Source organism: Antrostomus carolinensis, unplaced genomic scaffold, assembly GCF_000700745.2.
Source record: "Antrostomus carolinensis isolate BGI_N321 unplaced genomic scaffold, ASM70074v2 scaffold24249, whole genome shotgun sequence".
NCBI lineage: Eukaryota > Metazoa > Chordata > Aves > Caprimulgiformes > Caprimulgidae > Antrostomus > Antrostomus carolinensis.
Window position 1 is genome coordinate 1 of NW_010338222.1, and position 12,255 is coordinate 12,255.

General features: G+C 39.4%; 1 protein-coding gene across 1 annotated transcript; it reads left to right on the forward strand.

Moving 5' to 3' along the window:
* Positions 1–411: 411 nt before the first annotated feature.
* Positions 412–8,148, forward strand: LOC104530757 (pumilio homolog 2-like). The gene is made up of 6 exons (XM_010175444.1): positions 412–583; positions 841–978; positions 2,626–2,751; positions 3,720–3,841; positions 5,118–5,310; positions 6,051–8,148. The coding sequence occupies exons 1-6, from the start codon at positions 527–529 to the stop codon at positions 6,180–6,182; spliced, it is 768 nt and encodes a 255-aa protein (XP_010173746.1). The 5' UTR covers positions 412–526; the 3' UTR covers positions 6,183–8,148.
* The last annotated feature ends 4,107 nt before the right edge of the window (positions 8,149–12,255 follow it).

Genomic DNA, 12,255 nt, shown 5'->3' on the forward strand with positions numbered 1-12,255 from the left:
GCCCCCTCCTGTTGCAGCTTCCTTACTGTATGCAAGTTGTAAGATACACTGACCCATACAAATTTGAGATATCAGAGAAAATCTGATTAGAATTTATATGTTACAGTAATCTGTAATTAATTTGCCTGGTATAATTTGTCTAAATAAGTGGGTTATTGCACTTAAATTTTCCTACAGTCAGTCAAGTGTAAACTACTTCGATTTCTTCTGTTGTCTTTCAAGGTCATGCATTTGACAGCAGGTGTGTAACTGGAATATGGAATATTACAAAATGTTGCATTTAGAATATAAAAGCTGCTGGTAAATATACACACCAGAAACACAAAGGGAAAAATCATTCGGGGCGCACAGTGAACCTGTAATACATCATGAAAGTACTTTGTCTGACATGTAAATTCCAGCATGCTGCTGCAATATGCCTTTGTTTGTTAACAGCATATTTATTTTCTTTTAGTTTGGAAGCCTGGATCAGAAGTTAGCCCTAGCAACACGCATTCGTGGTCACGTTCTGCCATTAGCCCTGCAGATGTACGGCTGTCGTGTTATTCAGAAAGCACTTGAGTCAATCTCACCTGACCAGCAGGTAATTGTAAGTTAGAGCAATACTTTTTAAATTATACTTCTTTTTATTGCATCCATCTTTTTATTTGCTTAAATTATTGATCGTTCCTTTCATTATGAAATACCTTAGGGGCTAAAATAGTTGTTTAAATTAAATTGCTAAGCTATACAAGTAAACCACCAGTGAATATGGATATTGGATAGTTGGGATGAAATGGAATATTCCTTTGAGGGGGGAATAAAAATCATTGTAAAGATAAGGATAATCTTCTTTTCCAGAATGAAATGGTGAAAGAATTGGATGGTCATGTTCTGAAATGTGTGAAAGATCAAAATGGAAACCATGTTGTGCAAAAATGTATTGAGTGTGTTCAACCCCAGTCACTCCAGTTCATCATTGACGCGTTCAAAGGACAGGTAGTGTCAACAGTTCCTTTCCTCTTCTGTAAGGTTGCTTTGATTCACAGGTCTTTTTCCATCGTTTGCATATACAATATAGTGTTTGATACTTTGCAGTCAGCTTGTTTTGTAGGATAAAAAAAGGGATGATAAAATGGAAAAGCTGTTGAAGAGACAGTTAACATGCTGTAAAAATGTCTTGGAGATGAGGCTCTGTCTGGATGTGTTATAAATACCAATAGAGGTATTTGTCTTAAGGGCACGCTTTCTTTTGAGTTTTGTGCTGTACCATTTCAGATTTCCTTTATAACTTTTGACATTGCCATTTTTGATGTAATAATAAAGTATCTGCTTTCTAGTGTATATTTTTTATTAAAATTTCCAATTTTTTTTTCTTCTGTTGCTTGCGTTGCAAGTCTGTTGTTCAGTGTTTCCCAATTAATGTCTATCATTAAGGAAATACTTGGAAGAAATAGACTAATCTGTTCCTGACATATGGGCTAGTGTTAAGTGAAGGGCAGTGGTATTTGTTTATTTAAGGTTGGAGTTTTTGTTTTGTTTCCAAAAAAGTTATTAATATAAGATTGATATTGTGCTGCAGGCTAAAGAATATGCTGCAACTAAAATAAGGTTTTAATACTCTGAGACAAACATGTACTTTTATAGTCTTGAGAAGAATTATAAAAATCTTACTAACTTGGCTGTGTTACCAAATTTTACTTTAATGGATTGCCAAATGTATTTCTTAACAAAATCTACAATATCCTTCTGTCACATTTTACACAACAGCAGCACCTGAATTATTGTTGTACATAGTAGTAAATGTCATACCAACATTTCTCAGTTCGGGTCTTTTTACATTAAAAAATGTATATGGGGTAGATGAGATACAGTTTCTAAACTGTAAACAGAGCCCATTTACTAAATGTGACTGTTTTTTTACTGAACATCCATCCTCAGCTCCGAGTAATTATATATAAAAACTATTAGCTAATGTGAAGTGGCAAATGAAAAATACCACACTTCATTCACGTCGTGTAACGACACATACCTCTTTCACCTGCCTGCATCGTTTGGATCTGTGTCTAATCAGACAAGATTCTGTGTTCAGTTCTGACCAACACCAACTTTAAATCTTCTGAATTAGTCTGAAACACAAACCTGGCTTCTGGAGAAGTAAGCAAAAGGAATAAGCAAGACTTTAACTGTATGTTTTGAATACTTATTTACAAACTTTGTAACAGGGAGCCTGTTGTATGTGCTAGAATGTGAAAGTCAACCACAATAATTGAACTCCTTTTTATAAATGTCAAAGTCTTAAAATTGGAAAATGAAGTACAAAGTTAAAAGGGAAGCTTGAAAGCTGAAGAGTGTTTAACTAAGGGTCGTGTGTCCTAGCTTCCTTTTGCAGCTAAGTAGGCTAGAAACATTGTAATGAACACTTGGGTTCTTAGTTGTATAATTACTGGAGTCCCTGATGAGCAGAAAACCTGCATTTTCATCTTCTCCTGACTTCTGCTGGAGATAGAATTCTGATACTGGCAGGCAAAACTTCTTTATTTTTCATAGAAGGAGTTGACGTGTTCAGTTCCATTTTGAACATGGTAATATTTCTGTATCTGTAAACTCGGTTGGTTTAACTTTAGTTTGCAATCCTATTTTAAGGTATTTGTACTTTCAACTCATCCATATGGTTGTAGAGTAATTCAGCGTATTCTGGAGCACTGTACTGCTGAGCAAACTTTGCCAATCTTAGAAGAACTGCATCAACACACAGAACAGCTAGTGCAGGTTAGTGCATATATTAATTTTTTAATGCGTTTTAGAGTTTTTTTGTTGTTGTGATAATTTATTCCTATTTCTTAGTTTAAAAAATAGTTTAAATGCATTTGCCTTTTTTTAGTTTTGTAGACATTGATTTTTTGTTTTTCTTTCCTTCCATAGTTTTAATGAAAATGAATTTGGAAGTTGGGAGGCAAAGAAGATATAAAAAGCCTTTTTCTTACACTTTTGGCTGTAGCTTCGAATATACATTGTAAATGTACAGAATTAGTCTATTTTTTATTGCAAAGATTGCCTTTTTGTAGTTTGTCTTGATTCGCTCAGGTGTCCTTCAGATAACTTCTAATGATGTCTAAACACAAATACATTGTCACAAATATACATGTTGCATATTTTTACACAAAAAAGGGCATCTTTTCTAAAAGAGGGCAAAAGACTTTATACAACATAATTTCCTGCCTTGGTCTCAGACAGACAAAATGAGTGCTACAAATGGCTTTGGAATTGAATCAGTTTAAAATACTGGAATGGGCTTGGTGTTCAGTAGGAACTTCCACACATAAAAAGGCAAGAGTTGCCTTTTGCTATTCAGTCTAGTTTATTTCTCAGTGGTTTCTTGTATATACAAGTCTCTAGTTAAAACATAACTGTCTTGGGCAGCCAAAGTTCAGGGAGATATTATGGCTGTTAAAGAATGATGATGTTAATTTTGAGGACTTCTTTCTTTAAGAGGATAAAAGACTCTAGCAAAATGCTGTTTTTACAGTTTATTTACATTTTGCATGTAAATTTAGTGGTCCATTAAGCCATTCGTGATGCAATGTTTCTTGCATCACTTTGTTTCTGTAATGTTGACATTACTGTATTTTTCCTTATGTCTATGCAAATAGTAATTTGAACGTTTATACAAATATACAAAAACTGTATGGATTACTTGGTATGAACACAAAAGAAAATTGAAGTCATCTTATTTTCAGGATCAATATGGAAATTACGTTATTCAGCATGTGCTGGAGCACGGTCGTCCTGAAGACAAGAGTAAAATAGTTTCAGAAATAAGAGGAAAAGTTCTAGCTCTGAGTCAGCACAAATTTGCCAGGTATTGCACAGCCTTCATATTATTAAAGGTTCACTAACCTTTTAAAGCTGTAGTTTTGGATTTGTTTATTGTGTTACAAAAAGGATTTGATGGGGTTTTTTTCTGTTGTATAACTTGCTTCCTGAAATTTAATATTTTTATAGAGATGAACAGTAGTACTATTTTATACTAGATTTGGGGGTGGGAAATGCTGTTCTGGAGCAAATCAAAGAAGTTTCCCCAGGTTTATGAGATGCTTTTTGTTCACCTTGCACAAGTGCAGGGAATGGGTTCCAAGCCTCCATGTGAGGCTCCTCAGAACCAGGTGAAAAGCTCTCCTAGAACCTGCTTGATAAGCTGATGATGATAAGCTGGGACTAACTTCCTGACTATTAGTCCAGCCAAGCAATTTACAGGAATAAAAGGCTAGCTTTAAACAGTGGTGGTTCAGCCTGACAAGGATTTGATGCATTAGGGAGTCTCTGAGACTATTGTAGGAGTCCTGAACTGCTGAAAAATTACAACCTAAAACTCATCCCTCAGTGCTTTTTGCTGAAATACAGATTATGTGCATTTTGCTACACACACCTCAGGATTCATCCTGGATGTTGGGTGAGACTAAACTCATCCACGTTGAGTAGAAATGCACTGTGATATTATGGGGGCATTTTTTTAAAAAAATTATTGTATGCAAACTCGCAAGTTTATCTGGATTTTATTTTTCTTTGCCTAAATAGAACTGTTCATAATCCTCTCCTTGGAAGCTGCTTAATTTCTAAAGCCCAAATTTAGGACCAGAATCGCTTTGCTGTCTTGCAAGCGTTGATAGCCCTTCCAGCTTCTGAGATACCTGGGAGGTCAGAGACTTCCTCAACAAAAAGAAATACGCGACAGTGCCTCTGATCTAGGCATGCTCCTGAAAAATGCCTTTATTTGAAAAGCAGGAGGCATCATATCTGGCTTTCTCTGTTGTGTCTTAAAAGGGCCCACAACCGAAATAGATGTACTAGAATACATCTGCAACCTGAGGTCCGGTAGATCTACTGTAGGTCCAGAGGAAAATCTAATAATAAGTATCAGAACATTACTTCTTTTACATGAGTTAGGAGTATATATATAATCCTTTAACTTCCCCAGTCATTACAGACTATAAAAGTTTTGGAAATCAGGACTTGATGCCTTTACAGTGCGTTCTTTAGTGGTGTTGAGACACCTGAACTGTTCAGATAAATTTAAAATTGCTGCTTAAAAGAATGTTACATCTTCAGTCACAAAATGCTTTTGTCTTATTTTTCAGCAATGTGGTAGAAAAATGCGTAACTCATGCTTCTCGTGCTGAAAGAGCTTTACTTATTGATGAGGTCTGTTGCCAGAATGATGGTCCTCACAGTGCCTTATACACCATGATGAAGGACCAGTACGCCAACTATGTTGTTCAGAAGATGATTGATATGGCTGAACCTGCTCAACGGAAAATAATAATGCACAAGGTATATTTGTATATAGTTTTATTCGTGCAGAAGATATTATCTATACTCATTTTTCTGCTAGAATGCCTTTCCCTCTAGATGTAAAACTCACCAGTTCTGTAATCTAGAACTTAATGTATAAACATTAAACTGAGTGGAGATTGATAAAGCAGAATATATTCAGGTTTCTGAGCACTGAGCTAAAAATGTAAATACAGAAATGTTCCAAAAATTGGATTTCATATCCTCTCTTTGTGCCAGCTTTTCTGTTAAAGTACTTTTAATATAAAAATGTAGTATCTGTCATCTTTATTAATATAACAGAAGAAATACAGGTTTCTCTTTTTATTTGCCAGTTGCTGGTATAAATCCATTCTGCAGTTCCCCCAGAAGAAATTCCCACACTTCCTAACCGTACAGGCACATTTTCTACTTACAAATATCCAGACACGGACAAAAGTGCTATTGCCACGATGGCCCGAGGCTGTTTCACGCAGGGCACAGTATATTCCTGCAGGAGCTCTGCTTCCCCCAGTCACTAAGGGCACTGCCACAGAAGGGCTGCCTTCCTTGTAATCTGACAGGAATGTCAGTTGTTTGATGAGTCAAAATCACCATTTTTGCATCTTTTCAGAAGCTTCCAAAATTTTGAAATACAACCTTCTGACATTTTTTTTTTAACATAATATTTTTCAAGTGTAGTAACCTCTGCTTACACTTTATAAGGGAGGGAGGAATAAATAACAAGTTTCTTCTTCCAGATTCGACCCCACATCACAACTCTGCGTAAATACACCTATGGCAAACACATTCTGGCCAAGCTGGAGAAGTATTACCTGAAGAACAGCACTGATCTGGGGCCAATTGGCGGACCACCAAACGGGATGCTGTGAAAGACAAAAAGAAATGGGGGAAAAAAAAAAAAAAATTGAATTGTGAATGATCAAAACATACAACTTAACTATAAATGTTCTGATTTTTTTAAATCTATTTATTGACTTTGTTCATCCATTTGTAAAATTTTTATTCTTGTGTATATTTTTGGGGAGTGAATTATTAAAAATAAAAAAAAGAAAAAAATATCTCCAGCCCTGATCCGGAGACCTATCAGATTGGATGGCTGGCAAAGCACAGAACGCCTGTATATGATGTAATTGTATCAAAATAGCTGTCTCATATTTTGTAAATTTTTACCTTGTAAAGTCACTGAAATAGTTTTTAAAGGGAAAAAGTACAGTATTCTTTTAATACACTGGCTTGCAATCTGGTAGGTCTACCCAGCATCATAGCACAACAGGTTTGTAGAGTTGTATATAGAATTAATCCTTATTTTTCCCTTTTGTGTGAAGTCTTTTATACCAGATAAAAAAATTGATCAATTGCATAAACATTATTTAACATGTTGAAAAGTTAAGTTGTATTTTGGTGGTTCACAACGTACTATCCAAATAATAAACAGGGCACAGCAAATTAAAGTAGAGAATTAAAAATTAAAAAAAAAAGGAAACTTTAAAAGACGAGCTTTCATCACTTGCTGTGGATACAGCTGGGTTTTTTTAAATGATGCCCTAAGGTTTTCTCTAGCGATGTATTAAAAATAAAAGTGCTGTATATACTTATATATTTAAATGTTGTACAAGGTAGAGGGAAGGAATGATGGTGGTACTTCCACTCAGTACAGTACACTGTTGGAAAATGAGTGAACCCTGTATTAACTTTACAGTCAGTTTTACAATGCAGGCAGAGTAGAGATTTGTATTTTTTTATTTTGCATATAGAATTGTAAGGATTTGAAAGTGTTGAGCATTTATTTTGCTTCCTCACTGTAGATGCAAAAAATAGGTATTGATGGAGAGAAAAGGGGCCACTGAAAATTAAACTTGATAGCTCAACATTTAAGCATGATTGATTAAATATTCAGATAGCTTTTTTGCTTCCTATAAATATATGCATTGTATACGTGTAGTTAATAGGTGTAAGTTTACAGTTTTGATGTTTATTACAAGCCTTGCTAATTTAGTAGTGACGCTTACCTTGGTTGTACAGATGTACATTTGTAAACCTTCATGCTGTAAATGTAATTTGTTTTACCCCTTTTTGGGACAAAAATTTGCATTTTAGTGTATATTCATATCCCCGTTCCCTTTTCTCCCCCTGGCATATAGTGTTGTATAATGTAAATTTATTTCAGCAAATCAAGAGTGATTTTTTTAAATTCTATCTTTATATGGTTTCAGAAATATGAACCGGCTTTCTTTTTATCTATTGTGAGAAACATTATGTTTTGTTTATAACATAGCTGTTGATTCTGTTAATATGGACACTTTGGGAAATCAGTCTGTTCAAATTTTAAGTCGGGATAATAAGCATAGTAAGAAGTGGACTGAAATATTTGGTTATCACAGAAACCAATGCTTCTTCCATCTTAATAAATGTGGCATGATTTTTTTGTACAGAAGAGTACTGTATTTTTGAATAGCCTTCTCCCAGCGTAAAGCAAATATGTATGATACTGTCAATTTTTTTCTCTGGACATATGACATTGTAACAGTAACATAAAGATGATGTACATTTACAAGCGGCCTTATGTACATTTCCCAATGATCTTTTTAAGGCAGAATTGTGACCATATGTGTATAATTAAAATCCTTTTTAATCCTTTGCCTATGGAAATATTTTGGAAAAAGCTTACTTTGTATATTCAGTTTCTGAAAGATAAAGAAAGTGCTTTGTATGTTGTTGAAGTAAGTATTTTGTGTAAAAAACATTTGTTCGAATGGCTTAACCTAAAGTTTTGATCAACAAGATAGTTTGAAAGCAATGTCTTGAGCATTGATGGAATAAAAGGCTTTTACGGTAGGGGTCTGATCATGAGGAAAGAAAACAGTAGTGGTGTAAACTTGTATAAGGAATTCTGTCACGTGACTGACTGTATCAGGTTTACATAGCTCTTATCAAAGCATACATCCGAGGCGCTACTCTGGTTTTAATGGTAGCCTTAACTCATTAATAGGCAAATGGGAACATTTATTCTGGCCAGCTGCCAGTTTCTGAATCTGTCATTTAGTGCCTGCATTAAGTGATGTAGTAGGCCTAATTATTTTTATTCAGCATAATTCTGATTGCCAAGTAGTTTTTTTGTGGTGGCAGGTTGACAAAATTCCTCTCGAGAGGTCCAGGCCCTGTCAATGGAGCCAGAGCTTTCCCCTCATCGCACAAAGGATGACTTTGAGCCACTTCCTTGGACACGTTAATTCTCCTCAGTGACTATTTTTACCCTGTGTTTATCCACAGAGCCGACACTCTTCGACATGTAAGACAGTAAGTTTGGCTTTCAGGGTGTCCAGGCAGAAACTAATAACGTCCCAGTACTTTGTCCCTGTAGCACTCATGCCATGATTGAATTTAAACAGTCCTATATCTGTCATCCTTCGTGCTTTCAGTATCTTGAACATAATCTTCCACTTACTCTCCTGAAATCATTTTGCACAAATTCTATCCAGGAACGTGAAAATCACTGGTTTTCCTTTCAGCTATTTTAGGCTTTGGGTAGAACCACTAGACTTTTTTGCTCAAGTATCGCTTTTTGATATAGATTGTTTATGGACCAGTTTGATTAGGTTTGACTCCAGGTGGCTCATATTGAATAATGTAATGTTCACATGTATATACTGTAAAAAATCAAAATGAAAAATGTGTGAATAACACTGTGTGAAATACATCTGGTCTTGTGTTTTTCCTGTAGGCAACCAGCCGTTTTTACACTCTCAGTTACGTGACTTGCCCGCTCTCTGTGGAGCGCGGCTGTGGGAAGGTGCTCGTTTCTAGAGATCTGATGGGAATCGGTCAGTTACTGAGGAACCCTGTGTTAGATCAGTAAGTTTCCAGAGGCCAGTTCAGAGCAGCTAAACCTTCACATTGTACATCAGCTTCACCGATGTATAGTTAAGGCTACAGCCTGGTGGCAGTTTCTTTGTACACCACTGGATCCAGGATGAGTTCTTGAGCTCTGGAGAGGGCTGGGATTGCTGTCACTGGATCCACACTCGTTTCTGTTTCTGCCCAGGATTTTTTCAAAGGAACATTTTTAGCTGAAGGTGTGGAGCAAAGTGATCTATTTAACCACAGGGGAGAGGGTTTGTTTGTTGGTGTTAGAATGACTCGCCTAAGTGGCCCCTTATGGACAGAACACCCAGAATGCTATTGCCACCATCGCTGGCTGCTGACCTTTTCATCAGAGAATGGGGAAGACGGAGGTTTCTGGGGTCATAATGTAGAAACAGTCCCAGGCACTATCTGTGCCCAGAGATTGCTGACTGAAGCACCTCCTGGTTTGGGGAAACCTGGTTCCTGACAGGAATAGAGTATCCCTCTCAGAGCTCTGCTTGGTCCCTCAAGGGTTAGTCTGCAGAATTGGGCTAGAGAGGGCTGACCAAGCTTTCAGGTTGAGCCCAACTGCTGGTGTTTCTCAGTGGGTGCTGCAGGAGTGCTTCCTCCATCTGCCCTTTGGACAGAGCCTGCTCCTTTCGCACGTTGCCTCTGTGGTTGGGGAACTTGCCCAGCAAAGGAGATGCTTGAATTAATTTCCTTATCAGCCTCGGGGTTTCAAACCTACCTCCCTCACTTCACAGGCGTACGTCCTAACCACAAGGAGCTGGGTGGGTTCACTTTCTACTCCTAAATTTGGGCTGGGCTTTGAGCACTGCTTGAACCATCCGTTGCATCACCAACAGCACAAGATGGAGCATGACTGCTAAGGCACGCAGGTGGGAGTGGGTAGGTCGGTCCTGCTTTACAGATCCTTGTCTCCACCCCGATCCTCCTTGACTCAATGCAAAATATATCTTGGGAGCAGCATTCCCCCATGATTAACAAATTGGAAATGCTCCAGAGGCTTTTTATGTAGCAGATGAAATGTAGGTAGACCTATTCTGAAGACCCGCTGTTTCATTAGTTAGGAGGAACATAGGAATAAAATGTTCACCCTCTCATCAGCTTTAGTTCTCTGGGCAGACGAGGCCCTCTGCCTCTTCCTCCTCTGCTTGCATGGTACCTACCCAGCCCTGAAGATCTGCAAACGAGTTGGGCACGGTGACAAAGCTGATGTACTAGATCACAGGACAAGGGAGAGACCCCTTCTGAGCTGAGTTGAGCTGAGCAGCCCTACTAAGCTTCGTTGGAGCTTAAGACCTGCCTGGAGGGTTCAGATTCCTGGCAGCCACACAGCACCGCAGCCCTTCCCTTCCCCAGCTCTGCTGCTGGGTCTTTTCCCAGCTAAGCCTAAGGGGGGGCAGGGAGGGAGACAACCCTTCCCCACCACCACAGTGCTCAAGCAGTGGAGGCTGTTGAGGGAACGCAGCCCACTTGGCTGCTGATCACAAGGCAGGTTCACACGCTACTGTTTCACAAACGCTCGCTTCGGTTGCTGGTACCGGACCACTGCAGAGGGATGTCACTGGTTGGGACTGGTAAGGAACTGGCTGAGGTCCTTCTCACAGGTCAAGTTTGCTGTGCCATCTCAGGCTGCAAGACCACAGTCTGCTGCTGCCAAAGGGCTTTTCCCAGTGTTAGGGACGCAGAGCAGAACCATTTCAGGTGTCACTTAAAGTAGGTTCCAAAATGAAGTAAGATCCCCAGAGATACACAACTGCTTACTGAGGGCCAGTGGAAACTGCAAGAAGGGGGAGCATTATGGCAAGGGCAACACGCAAGGAGGGTGGTGGCAGAAAGCACCAGCCAGCCTGGCCAGTGAGGGAGATGATGACAGGAAGCACGTTCACAGCTCTATTCTCTTCTCCCATGAGTGCAACTATAGGCACCCTGTTCCTTGTCTGCCTCAGGAGAACCAGAAGCTAGAGGCTCCCCGGTGGGAATGAAGACCTCTCTTTTCTCCTCTATATAATCCTTATTTCCCTTTCTCTAAAAGCTGAAATACAGCATCAGAAAGCATCTGCCATTCTCCCCATCCCCCAGCACCAATCCAGGCAGGGAGGTTTCAGGAGACCATCTGCTTGTACAAGCTAGGATCTTGGAGAAGGATTCAGCCTAGTTGCTTCTCCATTGGGCTCAGGTCTGGTGGGTCTCCCTCAGTGCTGTTTCCTGCTCCACACCTTTGTATAGAAACTGGCTTCCAGAGGCTGGTACAACAGTCATGGTAATTGCTCATTAAGCAAGGACTACAGAGGGCTGAAGCTGGGCTGAAGAGCTGAGGTTGGACAAACTCCATGCAAGCCACAGACTCAGTTCCAACCCCCTGCATGGAGGGGTGGGATAAATGGAGCAGAGTTCATCCCAGTCAGGGCTCCAGGCTGTACACTGATCTCATTCAGCTGAGCCATTTGGCTCTTAAAAAGCCTTTTTGTTTGAAAACTGACTATCTTAAGTAGTCCAAAATTCACATGATGTCTTCTATTTCCTTGAAATGTCATGTGTCTCATGAGAAGCAAGGGTTTGATTATTTATCCCAGTTTGAATGTCATACGAGTTTTCATCCTGCTGGGAAAGGGGCTCTCGTCCATCCCTACCCTCTGTGCCACCCCTTCCACACGTGGGGAACCAAAAGCCTGGAGATCTGATCAGGACATTAAAGGTCACCCACTCTACATGTCCATGAAGTGCTGCACAGCTCCCACTGTCCACTTCCAGCAGAGATACTCCCACAGGGGTCACACAGCTACACTCCATCAGCAAGGCCACAAGGGAGACACCGGCCCAGTTCAAAACCATTTCTGTTTAGGTGTAGACATGTCCATGCAGACACACGCACTGGGAACAGACCCTGTTGCCTACTTGAGGTATCTGGTGCCACTTGAGAGACCCTCGAGCATCCGAGAGACCTGGACAGGGCAGGTCAACATGCCCTAGGAGCTCACCTCAGCCTGGCCTCCACCTTCCACTTCAAGAGGGCATCTAAGATGGCACTGGACAGCTTCGTATAGACAATGGGTCTCTTCACCTAGAAGGTAC